The sequence below is a fragment of the Orcinus orca genome, chromosome 4 (assembly GCF_937001465.1).
Source record: "Orcinus orca chromosome 4, mOrcOrc1.1, whole genome shotgun sequence".
NCBI classification, from domain to species: domain Eukaryota; kingdom Metazoa; phylum Chordata; class Mammalia; order Artiodactyla; family Delphinidae; genus Orcinus; species Orcinus orca.
Genome location: NC_064562.1, coordinates 4,759,997 through 4,785,097, shown reverse-complemented (window position 1 = coordinate 4,785,097; position 25,101 = coordinate 4,759,997). Strand labels below are relative to the sequence as shown.

Genomic DNA, 25,101 nt, shown 5'->3' with positions numbered 1-25,101 from the left:
TGCAAAGACTCAAATATTTGTACACCAACGTTCATAGCAGCATTATTCACAATAGCCGAAAGGTGGAAACGACCTAAATGTCCATCCATCAGGAATGAATATAGAAAATGTGGTATTATATATATATACACACACAGTGGACTATTATTCAGTCTTAAACAGGGAGGAAATTCTAATATATGTTACAACATGCCTGAAATTTGAAGGCATTATGCTAAGTTTAAGACGTGATGAAAAAGGCCTGACACTAAAGGGAAAATATTACCTGATTCCACTTCTGTGAGGTCCCCTAGAGTAGTCAGATTCATAGAGACAGAAAGTACCACGGTGGGTGCCGGGGCCTGGGAGGGGCCGTGGGGAGTTAGTGTTTAGTGGGTGTGGAGTCTTAGTTGGGAAGGTGAACAGTTCTGGAGATGGACAGCTGTACAACAGTGTGAATGTACTGAACGCCACTGAACGAGACCCTTAAAAAGGATTAAAATGGCAAATTTGTTATATATGTTTTACCATAATTTAAACAAAAGCTTTGTTCTTTTAAACGTATCGTGCTTTATATATTTGTAAAAACAGAATTAGTGGGAAAAGAGTAACTGGAGAAGTCTTTGGGTTTTTTTCCTTCATAAATTTTAATCATCGCCAGGCTTTCTCATGTTGATAAAGTTCATTCAATCCTCATTCCCGTCACCACGGCTTATGTATATTGAGTTCCTACTACGTGCCCGGCACAGTGTGACCAATTCTTCCCACGGATTTTCTCATTCGTTCCTTACAACAATCCTGAGGTAGGTACCGTTGTAGTTTGCATTTTCCGGTAGAGGGAGCTGACGCTTAGAAAGGAAATTAAGTTCTCAAGTTCACACACCCAGTGAGTGGTGAGGTAGGACTGGGACTGCAGCCTGTGTGACTCAGGGTCCCACGCCCTTGGCCCCAGTGCTGTGCTGCACCGTCCACTGTCTGCATGTCCCGTGGGCACTGTCGTGGGCGGGAGGGCCGTGTTGGGTGGGATGGGTCGGGCTGGCAGGCCACCACGGAAGGGCAGACTAATGGGCACTGGTACTCACAGTTTAGTAAGACTGTGGAGTCCTCGGAAAGCATAGACGGATACGGATCTAATCTTATTGTTTTGCAGGCACCTGTGAAAATGATTATTAAAAGGAAAACGTAAGGAAATGTAGTTTCAGTTTTGCAAGATGAAAAGAGTTCTGCGGATGGCTGACGGTGACAGCCCTGCAAAGATGCGGGGGGATGTAAGGCCTCTGAACGTACACTAAAGGGTCAAGCCCGTACATTTTATGTTGTGTGTATTTTACCACAATATCTTGTGATAACCTATAATGGAAGAGAATGTCAAAAAAGAATACACATATTTATACGTATATGTATAACTGAATCACTGTGTTGTACACCTGAAACGAACACAACATTGTAAATCAACTATACTTCAATAAAAGTTTAAAAAAAATGAAAGAGGAAATGTCAAAAAATTCTTAAAAATTAAAAAAGGTAAACATAACAAAATAATTTAGCAGAGCTGGGTATCATGTCATTTTGTTTCTTGATTAAGTTCACATATGATTAGGCTAGTTTTTATTTGGAACTTCTAGTTATAAAGGTAGGCACACGAGAGCTAAATTTTTTTTTTTTTTTGCGGTACGCGGGCCTCTCACTGTTGTGGCCTCTCCCGTTGCGGAGCACAGGCTCCGGACGCGCAGGCTCAACGGCCATGGCTCACGGGCCCAGCCGCTCCGCGGCATGTGGGATCTTCCCAGACCGGGACACGAACCCGTGTCCCCTGCATCCGCAGGCGGACTCTCAACCACTGCGCCACCAGGGAAGCCCGAGAGCTAAAATTTAATGTTTGAATTTTTAATGAGTGAAACTTCAGTTTTAGTGTATGGTAATGCACTCACTAATCAAACAAGCCTAGAAGCCTTTTTAACTTTTTAACATTTTCTGCTATAATTCTACAAACTTGACAGTATTCAACACAGTGTTGGCAAAACTACAAGGTTGTGACATCGTTAAGACCCCAAACCATATTTCATGTAAACCACAAACTGGCCAAGCAAGTCAACTTGAATTGTATTAATTTGACACCTAAGTTTCGCTCCAAAAACTGTTTGAGGAAACTTACCAAGAGTATATATGACAAAAGAGAAAAACAGAAATAGAAAGAATCAGGTGGACCGAGAAGATCGACAACATTCCAGAACGTAGAGGGTGGGACAAGTTTCAGGGGAAGCATATATTAGTATCTTATTTTTAGCCTGGAAGAGTCCCCAAACTTCTGAAACCAGAAGTATAATTTTTGCTAAAAGAAAATTTCCAGGAACAAGAAGTAAAAACAGTAACACTTGGTTTTCATATTAAAAAACAAACAGCAAAAAAGGATCAGGTCTAGGAGAAGATAAATTAGCTTGGAAGGCCAAGGAAGTATGCTGGCTGCGGAGTTCACTGAGGTCATGCTGGAGGTTGGGTCTGGAGTTAACAGGAGGTCAAAGGAGACAGAACCTGGAGCACAAGCCGTTGCATCCCACACACCCATTTAAGCTCTGCACATCTACGTACACTGGTCCCAGGTTGTGAACAAGGGCAAAAGTAAGGGCTTCAACTCTTATTTCTTCTACTGATGCAGGTCACCATTGTTCTTCAGGGTTTGCTGAGTTTATGTATAATTTTCACAGATTTTAGGAGTGCTAAGGGATAAACCAGTATGGGCCAACTCTCAGTTAATTAGAAATTTTGACTAAAGGAGAGTCCCTATTTCTCCAGCATGCAAGAAACCTAACTTTGATTGTAAAATGTTAAGTTTGTTATACACCTAACACTCTCACAGAACATGCTGTGGTCCAATCATGGACCACATAGGCAATGCATCTTTCTCACTAATAAACAGAAAAACTTTGACAAGTATTTATTCATTTATTTCTAAGTACTGTAATTTTCTGTTAAGCAACAGATTATATTGCCTGGAGGTGGAGCCAATCACCAATTAGAACTTTTTTGGTCATTAGGCTATTTTGATCTATTACTTGGAACAAATTGGTTGTTCAAGAATTAATTCAATGTTCACTGTGTAAAATTGCTGAACTATTGAATCCTGATGCTTAGAGTCGAAGCCCCGACTCCTTTTAAACCATGTGGACATAAGGTGGTGCTAGAGATCAGGAAAATTCTTCCTACTCCAGAAATCAGAAAATAAAGTAAGGAAATAGCCTCTTGAAGTTTGTGTATCAGGTTTAATTTTGAAAAGCTCTTCTCACTTGATTGATAAATGTCTAGAATACAGTTCTGAAAAGTTATTTTTATTAGAATTTAATTTTCTGATGTGAAATATTTTTCTGCAGGTAATCCGAGCTTTGAGAACATTTCATCAAACAAAGTGGATAAATTTTTCTTCTGATTCTGCTCTATCTTTATTATCTTAAAGAGAAAGTACAGATAGATGATATCTATATACCAGGGGTCTCTAGTGTAAAAACAAATCCCAAACCAGTGTAGGTGTGAGAAGGAAACTGGGAATTCTGAGACGTCTTCTAGATAGTGTGATTCAGGCACAGAATATCTAAACCCAACAGTTTAAGCCTATGACAATACGATTTAGCCACAAAGTTGACCTAAATAACAGATAACCATCCCCTGGGCCATTATGGATTCTGTGAGTACGTAGGTAATCTTAGACTGAAGAGAAGCTAGCATTTCAGATAAAACTCAACCAATGAGGCAGATGTGAAAATGGAATTAAGTCCCTAAAAAACATGCTTGGAGGTTTCAAACCACAGGGACTTTCTATCTTAGGTAGAGATTGAATTTGCAAACATATGGAAGAAAATTCTTCTCTATCTAATCTTTTTTATTTTTTAATATTTATTTATTTATTTGGCTGTGCCAGGTCTTAGTTGCAGCACAGGGGATCTTCATTGCCATGTGCAGGATCTGTAGTTGTAGCATGTGGGATCTAGTTCCCTGACCAGGGATCGAACCTGGGCCCCCTGCATTGGGAGCATGGAGCCTTACCCACTGGACCACCAGGGAAGTCCCTTCTCTATCTAATCTTGAGGGCAGCTCTAGTAAGGGGTCATTACATCTTTCTGTAAGATGGGCATTGAAATGCAGAGAGTAAAACCTCTTGAGTATATTCACTTGGGGGCAGTGTGGTCGGAGGGTTCATAGCACACGTACTCTGGTTTCTTTGGGGATAGGTATCTGAGATTTTTCTAGGATAGCTTCTAGAATTACTCAGGAAAAAAAGTGTTACCTGGTAGTCTCCAGCTAATGGCTAAATAATTCCCCAAAGAGGGGTTAGACTTAAGCAGTGGTGCAGTGTTTGTCTCTGCAGAAGTGGGAAGAAACAGATATCCCAAAAAATGTTAGTCAATTCAACACTAAGAATTAAAATTTTCCTTACAGCTTCTGAAGATCATGGTACTTCTTAAAGCCATCAGGAGGAAGTTTTCTTATTAAGTTCCACTTGAGTGACCTGAAATAAATGTAAATTTTGGTTCTTACTTAAAGGTTTTTTCTTTACTTTTAACAACATTATGAATAATTATAAACTTTATTTACTTTAACACTAGCTTTCAGGAAACATTTTGCTTCATGATGTCACTCTTGTATTCATAATATCATTTAAAAATTTTTAAAGAGATTTTATTTGAGAGGTATTTTTATTTTTATTTTATTTTTTTGCGGTACGCAGCCCTCTCACTGTTGTGGCCTCTCCCGTCGCGGAGCACAGGCTCCGGTCGCACAGGCTCGGCGGCCATGGCTCACAGGCCCAGCCGCTCCGCGGCATGTGGGATCTTCCCGGACCGGGGCACGAACCCGTGTCCCCTGCATCGGCAGGCGGACTCCCAACCACTGGGCCACCAGGGAAGCCCAGCACATACACTTGATTGCATCTTTTGTTTAGATAAAATGTGGCGATACTAAATACTTCATAAGATTGTTATGAGGGGCTAACTAAATAAGTGAACATATAGACTAGTTTAGAGTCAGATCTATCATGTAATAAATGCAAATAAATATCAGCAATCATTATAACTGACCAAGGAACAATGATATCATCTTGTGACAATGCATTATTAATAATGACAAGTACACCTGAGTTATGATACAGTTTCACAGGGGCTGTTCTGGCTGTCAGGATGAAGCCGTTCTTTTCTACTTACATTAAAGTCACATTTGAAGAAACTGATGGAACGGCTCGTAAATTGGTCTCGTCACAATCAAGCTCTAAGCCTCGGCAAAGACATTGCACGGGCACAGAACCGACCACTGAATAAAGAGGAAGTGGTAAGGAATGGGGATGATGAGGGACCAGGAACAGGAGGGTAATGAAAAGAAAGAAACAAAAAGCTATAAGAAAATCATATACAAAAATGTGTCATGTCTTACGTACGCAATTTGTGCAAAGCTTTAAATTAAGGTTCCAAAGTTTTTAACATTAAGGTGATGCTAGAACTTGAAGAAAAGGAAACATACATTTACCAGCCCATGCATTTAAAGAAAAAAAAAAAAAAGCAGCCTGCCCCTCTCCATTTGTTGCAAAATGAATGAAGTCATCTGCTCTTTCTTATCCTTGGAGAGTAGCTACGTCCCAGGGTGACAGGACAGGGTGTGATGGGCGTTAATGTCCATATTAAAGCTGCTGTTTAAGAATAAAGTATTAATAGTTTTAATGGAAGACGAAGCCCTTTTTAACTAGCAAGAAAGAGAACTCAACTCTGAACTATAGTGCTGGGAGATTTTTTTTTTTTTTTAATTCAGGAGTTCTTCAAAAGACTTCTTTTGGCTTATGTAGAGATGTAAGGATGCCTACAGCTTCACTTGAGGAAGTGAATATTTGTTATGCATAGCCATTCTGTTCGCACTGATGAGAGTTGGAAAGAGAGAGGAAATGGAATGTATGCCTTTGATTACCTTGTGGGGCTATAGCGGTAGTCTTAAAGATGTGACCTGATATTTCTAAAGTCTGTTAGAGACTTGCAGTGGGGTGTTCATATAGCTAAGCAATGAAATGGGATTATTATTCAGAGTAACAGACATCATCTGACTGCTGACTTGATGGGGAATGGACGATTCCTGGGAGCAATGAGGTGTGTTCTTTTCTATGTTTACTTTGAAACTCTGCACTTAGAGCAGAGGTTACAGCCTCGAATATCTACAGGGGCAGGCAAAGTGGGTAGAGACTGCACCCAGGAGTCCCAGGGGGACAGCTTCTCCGAACTGTTGTCCTATATTACAACAGGGACATCTGTGGCCAAGTCAACCAACTTCCTCAAAGAAGCCAGAAAGACAATGTTTCGTACTATATAATTACCTACTTAAAAATAATAATGCCTAACTTAAAACATTTTAAATCATCATAGGACAGACACAACTTCTTGTGAGAACTGTCTGTTTGCAGACTTTTAGTCTATAACCTTTACAGTAGAGGTTCTGAAGAGTAGAAAGTCATCGTGATGGCAAAGCAGACACGCTGAGGCAAAGCTGGGGGGTGACAGAGATGCGCACGGGCGGCTCCAGCCTTGGAAACAGTCACGTGTCTCTTTGCTCAGCTATGAGGCCACAGGTGTTTTCCCTCTCCTCCCAAATAACTCTGCAGACTCCCTACAGGATCCTGAGAGCTCACGATCGATCGTAATTTAGGTTTTGTGTGTTTTGTAAACAGAGTCTGTACCAAGAACTTTAAAACAGGCTTATGGTTGTAAGTGACCATTCTGGCGATGGAGCTCTGGAAACTGATTCTCTCTCTCTATCCTCTGCTAATGTGAATGTTGTGGGGATGGGTTAGGGTGGAACACGAAGGTCCCGAGAGGGACAGTATGAGAGGTAAAAATGGAGGGCGGTGAAGTTGGCATTAATCCAGTGTGTCTTTTCTATTATGCAGACTGAATTCAGATAATCCATATATGCTGATCACAAGGTTACCTGTGATAGGGAAAGATGAAAAAATGACACCTAAATATCCAGCCAGGAAAGAAGGAGGACACAAATTGTCACTTACAGAGTATTTTGAAAAGTGTATAATATGGATACCTGATTATGCTAAAATGCTACCTGAAAATATGATAAGAATGGATTGCATAGAAAATTTCAACTATGTTCAAATAAAAAAAGATGAGTAGTGCACCAGCAAGTTAATGCTGGTAGCTTCTGAGTGGTGAAATTATGGCTGAGTAAACAATTCTTTCCAAATCTCCATACTTTCCAAATTCTTGAAATTTAAACTTTATTAATATATTGGTTAGTGATGGATGTGTTTTCCATGATATTTTTCTTGAGAGGTGACTTTGTAACTGTGAATTCCTCACATTCTTTCATCCAGCCAAAAAGTATTATAAGCCATTTTCAGTTAAATTTCCAATAAATCCTTATTATGATCTGATTTAAATAAAGCGGTACAAAAAAAATAATAAAGCGATACCATAGGAACCTTCATTTAAGTTCCACCCCTTAATCTTACGTTACACTTCCCATTTCATTTTTACACTGCTTTTAAGCTTGAAAAAAGACATTGAATTATGAATTGCCACCCCTCCCCCATCTTTCTTGAAAACTAATTAAAAATTATATATTTGTTCATTACTAAGAATTGATAAAACGTCGCCTTTGTATTTTTTGAAACATTTTTTTTGTGTGTGTAGCTGCATTCCTCTTATGTAAGTATACTTAGGACACATTTCTCCCAGAGTTCATCATCGAGCAAAAATTTATTTCTCTTGCTAACTTGATCTGTTTTCCCCCTTTGTTTATTTTTGTTTTACAGACCAGACTATGAAAAAGTCATGTAGCCCATTATTTTTCCTCTTTGACTTAATGACTACAGAATTAAGAACTAGGCAGTAAATTTTCTTAGTGAGGATTTCCTTATCTAATTTTTCTTCTCCATTCCTTTTCCCACTCACCATGGAATTTTTGTCTCTTATGTCATGTTAATGGGTTAAGTCTGTTCGTAGCCATTTTTTTATTGTAAATTGCCTAACACCCTTTTGGGAATAACGTGAAATATAAAAAGATTAAATTAAAATTTAAGAAATGAAAAGAAAAGGATGTACAATAAAACAAGAAAATAAAAACTACATTTTGAGATCACATGGCTTAATCCATTCGTTTTTTGCCTTGTATTAGTAGTTAAATTATACCTGTTAACTTTTTCCTTTCCCCAAAGCTTTTAGCTCGCTAATGATAAAGCAATCTGATCTCCATATTTGACAAGAAGACAACATGAAGTTGAGATAGATTGCTGAGTGACCTGTGAGACTTACAGGAGGGACGTATACCCCCTTAAAGTGGGGTTTGCTAGCAGTTTTTTTTTTTTAGTCTCTTTTGAGTAATGAAGACAAAAAAATATTTAAAAAATTTTAAAAAGCTGTACTTTACAATTTGTGGTAGAACATAAAGGGAAAAATACAGTGAATTATCCTTTTCCCCAACGCCTGCTTTTTAACCAAGGTTTTGAAAAGCTAGGATTAAAATTACAACTCTAAGACACACATTTACATTTGAATAATTTATTAGAATAGGCAACATTTATTTAAAAGGAATTATGTATATAGATCTTTCTGATCTTAAAAATTATAGCTTACCCTCAATGTTATGCCCTCCTACAGACCCTTTCCAGGGTTTTTGTAAGTTTTCGGTATGTGACTAAAAGTAGCTGATTATAATTAATAAGGCTTTTTTGGTAGCTGTAAGGTGTGGCTTAGACTCCAGAAGCTTTCTCACCTACAAACGTTAAAATCCAAACAGCTTCTCTGCTCTTCTATTTTCAGTTTCCTTTATATCAGAGTTGCTTTTATATCAGAGTTTATAATGATTGTGAAAAGGGGGCATGAAAAATAGCAACCCTGATGGACTGACATCAATCTTGTTCACAACAATACCCGGCATGATTTATTACTGTTGCACTTATGATCCTTGAGTGATCGTAAAATAAAATCCTCAAATTAAGGCTGCGTGTCTACTAGAACATTATAATTTTGCAAATAGAAAACTATAAATTTTTTAAAATGTTGGATCCAACTTTTAAGAACATGGTGTCTTACTATGAACCTATAGGCAAGGACCATCATTCCCTCTGATTACTTACAGCATTCAGATGTTTCTGCCACAAAAGGATACCAGGAAGTCATTTTGTAGTAATTGGCAAAATATTTGTCAAGTTGCATAGACCATCCATTGTTGTCACCTAAAATAAAGATCACAGAGCCGAAAAGATCAAGAACAGAAATATTCTGTAGTGTCGGGGAAAACGGGTCCTCTCTTTAAAATAATTGAATGACCTATATGAGAATAGAATCTAAAAAAAAGTGGATACAGGTATATGTATAACTGATTCACTTTGCTGTACAGCAGAAACTAACACAGCATTGTAAATCAACTCTACTCCGATAAAAATTAATTACAAAAATAATGAGTGATTGACAAACAGAGGAACGTCATCTGGGAGCTTGTCACAACATTCTCCAAAAGGGACACATTATCTGTCTCCATATAAACTTGCTATTCCTCCTAAATTCTCTGGATTGGTGAATGGTCCCTACAATCTATCAAACTGCTCAAAACAGAGAAATCAAGTTTTTTGGAATATGCTCATATCTGATTAAATATAATTTGTACAATTTTCCTCCATCTCCATGTTATTTTCTTATTTTTTCATGGCTCATTAACTCTTCCATGAAGATTACATTTGGGGAAGGAAAGGTATTCTAACATAAGTGCTATGTATGCTTGTAAGAGTATACTTCCTATTAAAGTCCCACTAAAAACAAACTGGAAAGAAGATAGACTACTTAAACATTGTATTTATAGCAGTTTCCATCCTTTAGTATTACTTATTAGTTTTAAAACTTCTTTATTACAGAAGGTTTCAAAATAAACACCAGTAGCAAAGTAGTATAATGATATCTCAAAGATATTATTATATCTCAATGATATCATTATGATATCTCAGAGATGACTGATGGACCTCAAGTTTACCAACCGCAGATGTCAGCCTGAGACTCCAGCTGAGTGCCAGTAACTGGGTGGACAAGAGAAGCACCCCAGAAACAGCAAATCTCAGCTTCTGAACACCCAGGAACCAGGTCAAGGTGCCTCCCCGACCCTTGACATTGTAAAGAAGGTGCCACCTTAGATAGAGAAAGAGGAGGAAGGGAAGGAAATCTGAAAGAATGGGCTTGTTCAGGCAAATAGAGATGGTAGCTTGTTGTGACTGTGGGATTTAGTGCATGTTTGCTCCCTCTGCATTCTATCTTCGGTTTAGAATGCTTTCTTGTTCTTCAGAAGCTGGTAACGTAGATCTATGTTGTCCAGATCCCAAGCAGCTCAGGTTCTTGTTATAGAAAAGCTTCTACCGAAGGGACTCACTCCTGCGAGACTGAAAGTTTGTAGACACCAGTCTTGTGGGTACCTAGCGGAGGTGGGGCAGTTATCGTGGCCAGTCTCAGGTTCCAGCTCCCTGGGTGAAGAGCTGATGAGCAGTAGTAATGGGGCAGATGCTTGCAACTATGGTGGTGTTTTCCCCACCCCTGACTCTTGCTTCTATTGTCTTTATAATGATTCTATAAACACATTCTTCTCTGTATGAAATCTCTTTTTTCTTAAGCAAAAGCAAAAAAAAAAATCTAGAGTGGTTTCTCTTTCCTCCTTCCAGAAGGGATTGCAGATAACAGAATCTCAAGGATAGTAAGGTTGGGCTGTTTATCTGACCTGGATGGTTTTGAAGATAACGGTAGTCCGGTCACCATTACAAAATGGTACTTTCATAGTTTGTGGCACACAGCAACCAAAAAAAGTTGCTTCAATGATCACTCTTGGCTTCCGGATTATGAGCCTCTTGGAAGGATAGACTCTGGCAAAGTGGATGCTATGGTAACTCATCAGAATGAAAATGAGAAAGGTCAAGGGCTGTGGAATGAGATGACTATGGAGATGGCCCCAGAGAGATTAAGGAAAGAAAATGACAAGCTTAGGGTATGATGTCCTCAGCTCAAGAAAATTCAGAGGACCAGGGAGCTGCCATGACTACCCTAAGATAATCTTTTATCTCTTGGGACCTCAGGACTCAGATAGAATCTGATCCAATGGGTTGCTAAGGTTACAACATAAGCTGAATTCACATTTTGTCCTGCCTTTTAAGTGCACATTAGGACACTGATTTGGAAAGAGAGGGACCCTGCGAATTGTAATGGGACTTTTGAACGTGTTCAGTTGAATTTGCAAACCCTAAATCCTCATCCGACTGAGCCTTCCTGCCCAGCATAAATGGGTCCCTTCCCCTGTCTGACCAGGTTACTTTTTTGTTGGAGGCCTGCTAGTTACTTTACTTGACAAAACTAACTTGTCAACTCTCCTAGTAACTCCATTTCGTCATTATTGTGAACTCTACTTACAGATGGAAAAACTGATTCTGAGAACTTTAAGTGATTTGACTAAGAAACAGAATTATTAAAAATAACCAAAGAATTAAAATAATACCATTATTTTAATGTTTTCTTTTCTAGCTCCAAAGATGATTGAATCAGTTTATACTCCTCTTATAGAAATTCCAACTTTTATATGACATTGTCTTTAAATATTTAGCTGTTACTATCTGTTACCTATTTATTGTTCTATTGCCTGTTTCATTTCCATTCTTGAGGCTCTTACATCAGCATTGTGTGAATTATACAAAAAATTATTTAACAACCAGAAGGAGTTATTAACTGGAATTTAAGCTTATCATTATTATTATTATCCATGGATCAATGGAAGTATTGTGAATCATTTGTAAAAAAAATTTAAAAATAAATTAAATTTCATACTAATGTTATGAATTTTTATACATTTATAAACGTTACAAATGAAACACGTGGTAAGAGAAGTCTTTTGGCTCTGGGTATGTTGAGGCACTGATTATTTTTACAGACGAGTTTTTGTGTATCTACAGAGCGAGGGTGGAAAGGTCTGAAGGACTCAACCCCGCAGGCTGCCAGGGCCTGGTTGGGGGGCAGGGGAGAGGGCGCCCATGCTCACTTTCGTGTCCTGACCCATCCTCCTGGACCTCAGAACACAGCGATGGGACTCAGGCGAGGTGCTGCATCGCAGGGCTGGGCCTGTATCCGCGGGTGGTGTCTCACTGCTGCTGTGACATTCATGAGACAGGGTGGTTGGGTGACCGCCGGAAGACGTTGCTTTTCCTTCTCTCTTGTTCTTCAGCAGGCCCTGCATTTAACTGAGCTTTTCAAGTGAACTGTTGCAATTTGCTGCATTCTTACCATTAATAGGTGGTGCAGTGCTTAACGTCTGTTCTAAAGGGGTTCACTATACCTGGTGTAGTTGCAACACTTTAGTCCAACAAATCCAAGTGATGTAGTTATTTATGCTACTTCTCTGTCTCTTTCTCAATCTTATTATTTTCTCTCCTTTTCTACCTCATTGTACCTCAACACACACACACACACACACACACACACACACACAAAGACACAGAGTTGAAAAGAGAGGGAAAAGAGAAAGAGAGGTGATGGGGAATTTGAGAATGCAGAAGGAAACAGGACAAGACGGCTTATAGCTCTCCAAGTGAGAGCATATGTTTTGCGGGGAGATCTCTTTTTAAATAGCAGCATCTTCAAACAAACAAGCTTCTTTGCAATTAGCATTTACCTTCTTGCCTGCCTTCCCAAAGCATTTTCTTCTTCCCACCCATTACTTCCTCTCACCAGAAAGCAGGAACACAGAACATAGAAGATGTAGCCAAAATTGCGAAGTTGGAAAGTTAGCATTTTTAAGAAAACAGCTTTTGGAATACGTGTTTCTATATCTTAAATCCCATACCCTTCATATTTCAAGGATGTATGGGACAGTGGGCAGAATGGCTTTTCATACTTTCCTTGTGATCCCACTGAAATTTGACTCTGAGTTTTCTCGAGGTATCACAAAGTAGAGAGCACAGTACAAGAGGGTATTGCGTTAGGGGATGTGGTTCCTAGTATGTGTTGCTAGTGCTGTATGAACAGCATTAAGTATATATATTTACTAAAAATAGGTTTCTTTAAAACTAAAAACATGTAATGATCCTCCGAATAAGAATGAATGACGCAGACCAAGAAAAATCTGGTCTTGCGTACTGCCTGAATAAGTATGTGCTAATTCAATGAATGAATGAATGAATGGGTCTCTGTCCTCAAAGACACTTCAGAGAAAACCCAGTCTCCCTGATGTTATAATAAAATTTGGGAACTGGGGCACTTAACAAAAACACAGATTTCCAGGCTCCTCTACCGGAGACTCTGATTTATTTGGCCAATATGGGGTCTGGAGGTCTATATATTCCATCAGTGCCCTGGGGGAGTCTTACAACAAGTTTTGGAAGAACTGCATTATGGGATTTTCTCTGACTAGAGCCCTTCTCATGTTGCAGTGGAGGACGGCTAGATTTAGCAGAAGAATCCTGTCAATCAGAAGGATCAGATGTCTTTTCCTTAGTAACGTTGCTGTTAACAAGATGAATGCAAGTGGTCCGTAATTTAAGGGCACTTTGCTCATATATCTTGTTACACTTATTATAATCTGCTTCATACTGTGCCTATTTATATATGTATTTTATCTCCTTATGAGAGTACGATAGGAATTAATCTTCTTAGCTTATGTATTTTTATTGCCTCAGTGACTTCTAAGGTACTTTTAATATAGTTAAAACATGACTTTTACTAGCTCTCATAAAGTATATAAAATAGTAAATCATTATTTCATTTGCATCTAGTATTAGTTACAATTTATTTTATGGAAAGGTGCGTTAGACACACCAATCTGAATTCTGGAGAATGCATCTCTCTTCTCCATGCTCTCACATTCCCCGGCATTGGCGCCGGGGGTGGGTGTGTGGCGTGTCAAGGGTTGACGTCTGGATGGGAATGGGAAAGGTCCAAGTTTCTTGAAGGCACTGCATAGTTGTGACGGTGCTATATTAGGCTTTCCTCAAATTGCTTCCCAGGATTCTTCTTGAGAAGAGAGTTCTGTGGTTAAATATGCTTGGGAAATGCTGAATCCTGTATCCCCACTTGGAATTACTAATGCAGGCTAGTACGATGAAAGGAGAAATCAGCCTTAAAGAAATAGCTTTAATTTTGTTTAACCCTTTTATATGCCATCTTTTAATACATGTTGGGAACTGTTTGCTTCTGTATTTGCACAAGAAGACTCACAGACTTAGAGAACGAACTTACGGTTACCAGGGGAGACGGGTGGAGGGGAGGGAGTTTGGGATTGACGTGTATACACTACTATATTTAAAATGGGTAACCAACAAGGACCTACTGTACAGCACAGGGAACTCTACTCAATGTGATGTGGCAGCCTGGATGGGAGGGGAGTTTGGGGGAGAATGGATACATGTATATGTATGGCTGGGTCTCTTTGCTGTGAAACTATTACAACATTGTTAATTGGCTATACTCCAATATAAAATAAAAAGTTAAAAATAAAAGTCTAGATGAGTGGTTTTCAAAGTGCAGATCTGGGACAAGTAGCATCAGTATCACTTGGGAGCTTCACATAAAAGCAAATTCTTGGGCTCCACTCCAGGAGCTTTCAATTAGAAACTCTGTAGATGGGGTCCAGCATTCTGCATTTTAACAAGCCCTCCAGCAGATCTGATGCCTGCTAACTGTTTGAATTAATCACTCTGATTAATCACTTTCAAGGGGTTCTGAATTTGGTAATAAAATTGTCTGCGTTGGGAAGTGAATCATTTCAAAACTTTAACAGGTGTGCTACTCACCCACTGTGTTAAAATGCAGATTTCTGGGCTCCATTCTTACCTACTAGATCAATGTTTCTGGGGGTGGAGCTCAGGACTCTGCACCTCTCACCAGCCAGCCGTGCCAGAGCACGGTTCCCAAGCAGTCCTGTAGGTTTGCAGGGGCCATTCCTGGGCTCCTTTCATGTTTGGATTTTGAGTATTCAAAGTCGAGGGACTCATGCCTCTGTCAGAGAGGAAGCCAGGACAAAGAAGGGTGCCATGATGCTGTGTGTTAAATGCTCTACACGTTCATGAAACTGAAGGCATAAATCCTATTGGCTACAATGTGGTTAATTTATAAAGTGTGGATTTATGCCGAGCAGAGCATCCCTGATTCTCAGATATTTCCTCAATTCTCAGCACCCATTCTTGGGACACAGTGGAACATCTCTTTCTCAGAAATTAATGATCGCCAGAGTAGAGGTGCCCTGGGCCATTAAAATAGACCTTGAGGTGTCGCCTGGTCAGACAGACCAATTCATCAGACCAGTAGTGTGAGATCTCCTTGAATTTGAATGACAATAGCTGTTTGCTGACGGAATACATATGCCTCTTTCTGGGTACTTTTATTTTATTTTTTAAATTAATTTTTATTGGATGATAGTTGATTTACAATGTTGTGTTAGTTTCTGCTGTGCAGCAAAGTGATTCAGTTATACATATACATATATCCACTCTTTTTAAGATTCTTTTCCACATAGGTCATTACAGAGTATTGAGTAGAGTTCCCTGTGCTATACAGTAGGTCCTTGTTGATTATCTATTTTATATATAGTAGTGTGTATATGTCAATCCCAATCTCCCAATTTATCCCTCCCTGCCTTTCCCACTTGGTAACCATAAGTTTGTTTTCTACATCTGTGACTCTATTTCTAGTACCTTGAGAGGCAACTCTGAAGAAATTAAGGCTGTGACATTATCCTGGGGATTTTTTAAAAGAAATTGAAGCCACTACAGAAACTGTCTTTTGTGTCCTATGTCATAGGAAGCGTTCTGAGCTGAAAGTCTTTATGGAGTTAACTCAAACATCATTGAAGCATTGTTGGATAAACATATTTGAAGTTAAAGCGAGGTTTGTATTTATAGAAAAGCCAGGGGTTCAGCTACATGCATTTTTCCAACTCTATTTTGAGAATAACAAATAGAAAACCAGTCATTTTTGAACGTACAATGCATAGTTGTGTATCAATACACATATTTATGACTTGTGTCACTTTCCCTCCTGTCTTTTTGACCTTAAAAAAGACAAACTACCAACTTTAATGGAATATTCTAAAATGAAAACAGGGAAGTTCTACATCAAACTGCCTGGCATTGCCATCATCCTGACAGCTGTGTAAAAGGAAATGAAAGGATATTTAGCGTTCCAGAATTCTAAATGCAGGCCCAATTAAAAATTAAAAGGATCCTTGAATACACTTCAAACATTCTTATAATCCTATTAAAAGATATGTATCATCACCATCATACCCATAAATAAATACTGTTTGTCTAATTCTCATAGATTAGTGACAGGCAAATAATCGGGGTTATTAATAAAGTTTCCTTTCCCTTGAATTCCTTGCACTCTGCCCTTTTCCTGTAGCAAGAGGCTAGAATTTTCCACTTTCATTGCCTTGGAAAAGGAATGACACAGATGTCTGCAGATAACAAAAGAATCAAATTCTTAGTATTTGATTGTCAAAGGCCCAGGTTTGAGCACTGATAATAGATGTGGAAAAACAAATAAAGAAGAGCTGGGCTCTGCTGTTCCCAGACCAGACAAGAGACTTGGACCAGAAAGGGAGAGGGGAAAGGTCTGCCTGGGGTGAACCAGGGGGAAATCAGAAACTCCTCACCTTCATTATATTTGCAAAGACCCTATTTCCACATAAGGTCACATTCTGAGGTTCTGGGTGGACATACATTTTTAGCAGATTCTAACTTACTGCATCACCCAAAATGTATTAGAGGAAGCTTCCGTTTTCCCTGTGGATCAAAGGAATACAAATATGGAAACAGAGGAACCAATGTCTTCATCCTTTTCCTGTAGACAAGGATGTTAAAGTGCAGAGCAGGGTGATGTTCAGAGGCTGCCGAGGCGAGCATCTGAACTTGGGTCTTCATGGTGGAGTGATTCAACCTGCCTCCAACTGGGATGAGGATAGGTTAGCATGACTGTGATGGGGAGCCTTTTTCTGCACGGCCATTTGTTTATAATACAGAAGGAGTGCTAGCAAATTCTAATCTGGAAACTCAAAGAGTTCCCTTAAAATAAAAGCCTGGATGTAATCAACAAATTTCATAGCAGTTGAGAATTTGATGGTACTTTATTTTATTTTTTAAATACATATACATATATCACCATATCTCCTCCCTCTTGCATCTCCCTCCCACCCTACAAACCCCACCTCTATAGGTGGTCACAAAGCGCCGAGCTGATTTCCCTGTGCTATGCGGCTGCTTCCCACTAGCTATCTATTTTACATTTGGGAGTGTATATATGTCAATGCCACTATCTCACTTCGTCCCAGCTTACCCTTCCCCCTCCCTGTGTCCTCAAGTCCATTCTCTATGTCTGCGTCTTTATTCCTGTCCTGCCCCTAGGTTCTTCAGAACCCTTTTTTTTTTTTTTTTTTAGATTCCATATATATGTGTTAGCATACGGCACTTGTTCTTCTCTTTCTGACTTACTTCACTCTGTATGACAGACTCTAGGTCCATCCACCTCACTACAAATAACTCAATTTCATTTCTTTTTAAGGCTGAGTAATATTCCATTGTATATATGTGCCACATCTTCTTTATCCATTGATCGATGGACACTTAGGTTGCTTCCATGTCCTGGCTATTGTAAATAGTTCTTCAGTGAACATTGTGGACATGGTTCTTTTTGAATTATGGTTTTCTCAGGGTATATGCCCAGTAGTGTGATTGCTGGGTCGTATGGTAGTTCTATTTTTAGTATTTTAAGGAACCTCCCTACTGTTCTCCATAGTGGCTGTATCAATTTACATTCCCACCAACAGTGCAAGAGGGTTCCCTTTTCTCCACACCCTCTCCAGCATTTATTGTTTGTAGATTTTTGATGATGGCCGTTCTAACTGGAGTGAGGTGATACCTCATTGTAGTTCTGATTTGCATTTCTCTAATGAGTAGTGATGTTGAGCATCCTTTTGTGTGTTTGTTGGCAATCTGTATATCTTCTTTGGAGAAATATCTATTTAGGTCTTCTGCCCATTTTGGATTGGGTTGTTTGTCTTTTGGATATTGAGCTGCATGAGCTGCTTGTAAATTCTGGAGATAAATCCTTTGTCCATTGATTCGTTGGCAAATATTTTCTCCCATTCTGAGGGTTGTCTTTTCATCTTGTTTATGGTTTCCTTTGCTGTGCAAAAGCTTTTAAGTTTCCTTAGGTCCCATTTGTTTATTTTTGTTTTTATTTCCATTTCTCTAGGAGGTGGGTCAAAAAGGATCTTGCTGTGATTTATGTCATAGAGTGTTCTGCCTATGTTTTCCTCTAAGAGTTTTATAGTGTCTGCCCTTAAATTTAGGTCTCTAATCCATTTTGAGTTATTTTTGTGTACGGTGTTAGGGAGCATTCTAATATCATTATTTTACATGTGGCCATCCAGGTTTCCCAGCACCACTTATTGAAGAGCCTGTCTTTCCTCCATTGTATACTCTTGCCTCCTTTATCAAAGATAAGGTGACCATATGTGTGTGGGTTTACCTCTGGGCTTTCTATCCTGTTCCATTGATCTATATTTCTGTTTTTGTGCCAGTACCATACTGTCTTGATTACTGTAGCTTTGTAGTATAGTCTGAAGTCAGGGAGTCTTATTCCTCCAGCTGCGTTTGTCTTTCTCAAGATTGCTTTGGCTATTCGGGGTCTTTTGTGTTTCCATACAAATTGTGAAATTTTTTGTTCTAGTTCTGTGAAAAATGCCATTGGTAGTTTGATAGGGATTGCATTGAATCTGTAGATTGCTTTGGATAGTATAGTCATTTTCACAATGTTGATTCTTCCAATCCAAGAACATGGTATATCTCTCCATCTGTTTGTATCGTCTTTAATTTCTTTCATCAGTGTCTTATAGTTTTCTGCATACAAGTCTTTTGTCTCCTTAGGTAGGTTTATTCCTAGGTATTTTATTATTTTTGTTGCAATGGTAAATGGGAGTGTTTCCTTAATTTCTCTTTCAGATTTTCCATCATTAGTGTGTAGGAATGCAAGAGATTTCTGTGCATTAATTTTGTATCCTGCTACTTTACCAAATTCATGGATTACCTCTAGTAGTTTTCTGGTAGCGTCTTTAGGATTCTCTATGTATAGTATCATATCATCTGCAAATAGTGGCTTTTCCAGTTTGGATTCCTTTTATTTCTTTTTTGTCTCTGATTGTTGTGGCTAAAACTTCCAAAACTATGTTGAATAATAGTGGTGAGAGTGTGCAACCTTGTCTTGCTCCTGATCTTAGTGGAAATATTTTCAGTTTTTCACCATTGAGAATGATGTTGGCTGTGGGTTTGTAATATATGGCCTGTGTTATGTTGAGGTAAGTTCCCTCTATGCCTACTTTTTGGAGGGCTTTTATCATAAGTGGATGTTGAATTTTGTCGAAAGCTTTTTGTGCAACTACTGAGATGATCATATGGTTTTTCTCCTTCAATTTGTTAATATGGTGTATCACATTGATAGATTTGCGTATATTGAAGAATCCTTGCATTCCTAGGATAAACCCCACTTGATCATGGTGTATGTTCCTTTTCATGTGCTGCTGCATTCTGTTTGCTAGTATTTTGTTCAGGATTTTTACATCTATGTTCATAAGTGATATTGGCCTGTAGTTTTCTTTCTTTGTGACATCTTCATCTGGTTTTTGGTGTCAAGGTGATGGTGGCCTCGTAGAATGAGTTTGGGAGTGTTCCTCCTCTGCTATATTTTGGAAGAGTTTGAGAGGGATAGCTGCTAGCTCTTCTCTAAATGTTTGACAGAATTCGCCTCTGAAGGCATCTGGTCCTGGGCTTTTGTTTGTTGGAAGATTTTTAATCACAGACTCAATTTCAGTGCTTGTGATTGGTCTGTTCATATTTTCTATTTCTTCCTGGTTCGGTCTTGGGAGGTTGTGCATTTCTAAGAATTTGTCCATTTCTTCCAGGTTTTCCAGTTTATTGGCATACACTTGCTTGTAGTAATGTAGTATCAGTTGTTACTTCTCATTTTTCATTTTTAATTCTATTGATTTGAGTCTTCTCCCTTTTTTTGTTTTTTGAGAAGTCTGGCTAATGGTTTATCAATTTTGTTTATTTTCTCAAAGAATCACCTTTTAGTTTTATTGATCTCCGCTATTGTTTTCTTCATTTCTTTTTCATTTATTTGTCATCTGATCTTTATGATTTCTTTCCTTTTGCTTCCTTTGGGTTTTTTTTTTGTTGTTGTTGTTCTTCTTTCTCTAATTGCTTTAGGTTTAAGGTTAGGTTGTTTATTTGAGATGTTTCCTGGTTCCTGAGATAGGATTGTATTGCTATAAACTTCCCTCTTGGAACTGCTTTTGCTGCATCCCATAGGTTTTCGGTACCGTGTTTTCATTGTCATTTGTTTCTAGGTACTTTTTGACTTCCTCTTTGATTTCTTCAGTGATCTCTTGGTCATTAAAGAGTGTATTGTTTAGCTTCCATGAATTTGTATTTTTACAGATTTTTTTCCTGTAATTGATATCTAGTCTCATAACGTTGTGGTCAGAAATGATACTTGATACGATTTCAATTTTCTTAAATTTACCAAGGCTTGATTTGTGACCCAAGATATGATCTATCCTGCAGAATGTTCCATGAGCACTTGAGAAGAAAATGTATTCTGTTATTTTTGGATGGAATGTCCTATAAATATCAATTAGGTCCATCTTGTTTAATGTATCATTTAAAGCTGGTGTTTCCTTATTTATTTTCATTTTGGATGATCTGTCCATTGTTGAAAGTGAGGTGTTAAAGTCCCCTACTATGATTGTGTTACTGTCGATTTCCCCTTTTATGGCTGTTAGCCTTTGCCTTATGCATTGAGGTGCTCCTATGATGGGTGCCTAAATATTTACAATTGTTATATCTTCTTCTTGGATTGATCCCTTGATCATGATGTAGTGTCCCTCTTTGTCTCTTGTAGTAGTCTTTATTTTAAGGTCAATTTTGTCTGATATGAGAATTGCTACTCCAGCTTTCTATTAATTTCCATTTGCATGGAATATCTTTTTCCATCCCCTCACTTTCAGTCTGTATGTGTCCCTAGGTCTGAAGTGGGCCTCTTGTAGACAGCATATGTACGGTTCTTGTTTTTTTATCCATTCAGTCAGTCTATGTCTTTTGGTTGGAGCATTTAATCCATTTACATTTAAGGTAGTTATTGATATGCATGTTTCCTATTACCATTTTCTTAATTGTTTGGGTTGGTTTTTGTAGGTCTTTTCCTTTTCTTTTCTTTCCTGCCTAGAGAAGTTCCCTTAGCATCTGTTGTAAAGCTGATTTGGTGGTGCTGAATTCTCTTAGCTTTTGCTTGCCTGTAAAGATTTTAATATCTCTGTTGAATCTGAATGAGATCCTTGCTGGGTAGAGTAATCTTAGTTGTAGGTTTTTCCCTTTCATCACTTTAAATATGTTCTGCCACTCTCTTCTGACTTGCAGAGTTTCTGCTGAAAGATCAGCTGTTAACCTTATGGGGATTCCCTTGCATGTTATTTGCTGTTTTTCCCTTGCTGCTTTTAATATTTGTTCTTTGTATTTAATTTTTGGTAATTTGATTGATATGTGTCTTGGTGTGTTTCTCCGTGGATTTATCCTGTATGGGACTCGCTACACTTCCTGCACTTGATTAACTATCTCATTTTTTTCAACTATAATCTCTTCAAATATTTTCTTGGTGATTTTCTTTTTCTCTTTTTCATCTGGGACCCCTATAATTCGAACGTTGGTGGGTTTAATGTTGTCCCAGAAGTCTCTGAGACTGTTCTCAATTCTCTTCATTCTTTTATCTTTATTCTGCTCTGCAGTAGTTATTTCCACTATTTTATCTTCCAGGTCACTTATCCTCTGCCTCAGTTATTCAGCTACTGATTTTTTCTAGAGAATTTTTTATTTCATTTATTGTGTTATACATCAGTTTGCTGTTTAGTTCTCCTTGTTAAACATTTCTTGTATTTTCTCCATTCTATTTCCAAGATTTTTGATCATCTTTACTATCAGGACTCTGAATTCTATTTCAGGTAGACTGCCTATTTCCTCTTCATTTGTTTGGTCTGGTGGGTTTTTACCCTACTGCTTCATCTGCTGTGTGTTTCTCTGTCTTCTCATTTTGCTTAACTTACTGTGTTTGGGGTCTCCTTTTCGCAGGCTGCAGGTTAGTAGTTGCTGTTGTTTTTGGTGTCTGCCCCCAGTGGCTAAGGTTGGTTCAGCGGGTTGTGTAGGCTTCCTGGTGGATGGGACTAGTCCCTTTGTTCTGGTAGATAAGCATGGATCTTGTTTTTCTGGTTGGGCAGGTCCACGTCTGGTGGTGTGTTTTGGAGTGTCTGTGACCTTTTTATGATTTTAGGCAGGCTGTCTGCTAATGGGTGGGGTTGTGTTCCTGTCTTGCTAGTTGTTTGGCATAGGGTGTCCTGCACTGTAGCTTGCTGGTCGTTGAATGGAGCTGGGTCTTAGCGTTGAGAGGGAGATCTCTGGGAGAGCTTTTGCCGTTTGATATTACGTGGAGCTGGGAGGTCTCTTGTGGGCCAGTGTCCTGAACTCGGCTCTCCCACCTCAGAGGCACAGGCCTGACAACTGGCCGGAGCACCAAGACCCTTTTGGCCACTCGGCTCAGAAGAAAAGGGAGGAAAAAAGAAAGAAAGAAAGAATAAAATAACATAAAATAAAGTTATTAAAATAAAAAAATAACTATTAAAAAATTAAAAAGTAATTTAAAAAAAGAAAGAAGAGAGCATCCAAACCCAAAAACATATCCACCAATGATAACAATTCCTAAAACTATACTAAAAAAAAAAGAAAAACAACGGACAGAACCCTAGGACAAATTGTAAAATCAATGCTTTACAGACAAATGACACACAGAAGCATACACATACACCCACACAAAAAGAGAAAAAGGAAAAACATATATAGCTGCTCCCTAAGTCCACCTCTTCAATTTGGGATGATTCGTTGTCTATTCAGGTATTCCACAGATGCAGGTACATCAAGTTGATTGTGGAGCTTTAATCCGCTGCTCCTGAGGCTGCTGGGAGAGATTTCCCTTTCTCTTCTTTGTTCGCACAGCTCCTGGGGCTCAGCTTTGGATTTGGCCCCGCCTCTGCGTGTAGGTTTCCTGAGGGCGTCTGTTCTTCGCTCAGACAGGACGGGGTTAAAGGAGCCGCTGATTCGGGGGCTCTGGCTCACTCAGGCCGGGGGAGGGAGGGGCACGGCGTGCGGGGCGGGCCTGCGGTGGCAGAGGCGGCGTGACGTTGCACCAGCGTGAGGCGCCGGCCGGCGTGACGTTGCACCAGCGTGAGGCGCGCCGTGGCCACGGCTCGCTCCCGTCTCTGGAGCTCCTTGAAGCAGCGCTCTGAATCCCCTCTCCTCGCGCACCAGGAAACAAAGAGGTAAGAAAAAGTCTCTTGCCTCTTCGGCAGGTGCAGACTTTTCCCCGGACTCCCTCCCGGCTAGCTGTGCACTAGCCCCCTGCAGGCTGTGTTCACGTTGCCAACCCGAGTCCTCTCCCTGCGCTCCGACCGAAGCCCGAGCCTCAGCTCCCAGCCCCGCCTGCCCCGGCGGGTGAGCAGACAAGCCTCTCGGGCTGGTGAGTGCTGGTCGGCACCGATCCTCTGTGCGGGAATCTCTCCGCTTTGCCCTCCGCACCCCTGTGGCTGCGGTCTCCTCCGTGGCTCCGAAGCTCCCCGCCTCCGCCACCCGGAGTCTCCACCCGCGAAGGGGCTTCCTAGTGTGTGGAGACCTTTCCTTCTTCACAGCTCCTTCCCACTGGTGCAGGTCCCGTCCCTATCCTTTTGTCTCTGTTTATTCTTTATTCTTTTGCCCTACCCAGGTACGTGGGGGGTTTCTTGCCTTTTGGGAGGTCTGAGGTCTTCTGCCAGCGTTCAGTAGGTGTTCTGTAGGGGTTGTTCCACGTGTAGATGTCTTTCTGGTGTATCTGTGGGGAGGAAGGTGATCTCCGCGTCTTACTCTTCTGCCATCTTGAAGGTCTTCAATCCTTTGCTATTTTTAAAGTGCTTCAGGTTATAAGAGTCCACTTTCCCGGCCAAAATTCTATTTAACGCATACTATAGACCGTCATGAGATCGCAAAGCACATTCATTATAATGTTGCTGATCTCCGTTTTCCAAGATTAGAGAATGAAGGCCGAGAGAAGTAAGATGTGAGGGTGTCAGACGCAGGGACGGAGCCCCACCCCTCTGATGCTATTTTAATATTTCACTTTTACTACCAAGTTGGCACTCAGTTTGAAATCGACAAAGATAATTCCTGAATGAGAGTCTCACACCTTTTTGTAATCAGGTTCCCTTGGTATTTACCCAGACATTCTCCCAAGTATCTAAGAGTTTTAGCTGAAACACTGAATGGTCCCTCCTTTTTTGGTTCGTCATTGTCACACTAAACACTACTGTAATCACTCAAAGATTTCTTTTTTGGCCTCTTTTCTGATTGCATCTGTGATAGTTCTGCGGAGATCAATAAATGGGTTAGTAATATATGGCAGAAACATATGGGAATTATATCAAATGGCATAATTCGGGAAAAATTTGTACATTTCCATATTGGAGTTTATCAGTAAAGATCAAAGTTATAAAAACGGTGCAATCAGTTTTGACCAGGACTTCCCTGGTTTGGAGTTCAGTCAAATGTAAACAGTTCCTGGGATAGAATGAAAAAGATGTGAACTCCAGAGTAACTGCCTAGTAGACATATAGATATAAATTCTGTATTGCCCAGATATTTTAGAAAGAAGGAATCCTTGTGAATGCAACTGAAAACTTTAATCATTTTATATCAGAAACTTGATTTAAACTTTTCCTCGCATTGTGTCCATAAAAAATGTTCAGTGGTTGGATACCTTATGCTTTTTGTACTGAGATATTTTACTTTTTAAAAATATTTTATATTCTTTTGTTTTCTATGGGTTGTCTAAGAGAACTGGAAAATTATAGTCAAATTAGACTACTTGTTTAAGATGTCTGTGATAATACAAAAGTAACAGTTCTTTCTAAATATAATTCGTTTATATTATAGTTCAATCCATGGGAAGGCAGTTTAACTTATTTGATGGTGTTTCATTTTTTTTTTAAGTGACTTCCTTA

At 39.4% G+C, this 25,101-nt stretch overlaps 1 protein-coding gene across 1 annotated transcript in view; it reads right to left on the bottom strand.

The window, feature by feature from the left end:
• Positions 1-25,101, bottom strand: part of RXFP1 (relaxin family peptide receptor 1) — a 96,648-nt gene that overhangs the window by 37,104 nt on the left and 34,443 nt on the right. Inside the window, exons 3-6 of the mRNA XM_033421554.2 lie at positions 9,095-9,193; positions 5,172-5,277; positions 4,409-4,480; positions 1,062-1,133 (exon numbers count right to left, since the gene is read on the bottom strand). Of these exons, the coding sequence (XP_033277445.2) occupies positions 1,062-1,133; positions 4,409-4,480; positions 5,172-5,277; positions 9,095-9,193 (349 nt within the window). The remainder of the gene's footprint in view (positions 1-1,061; positions 1,134-4,408; positions 4,481-5,171; positions 5,278-9,094; positions 9,194-25,101) is intronic.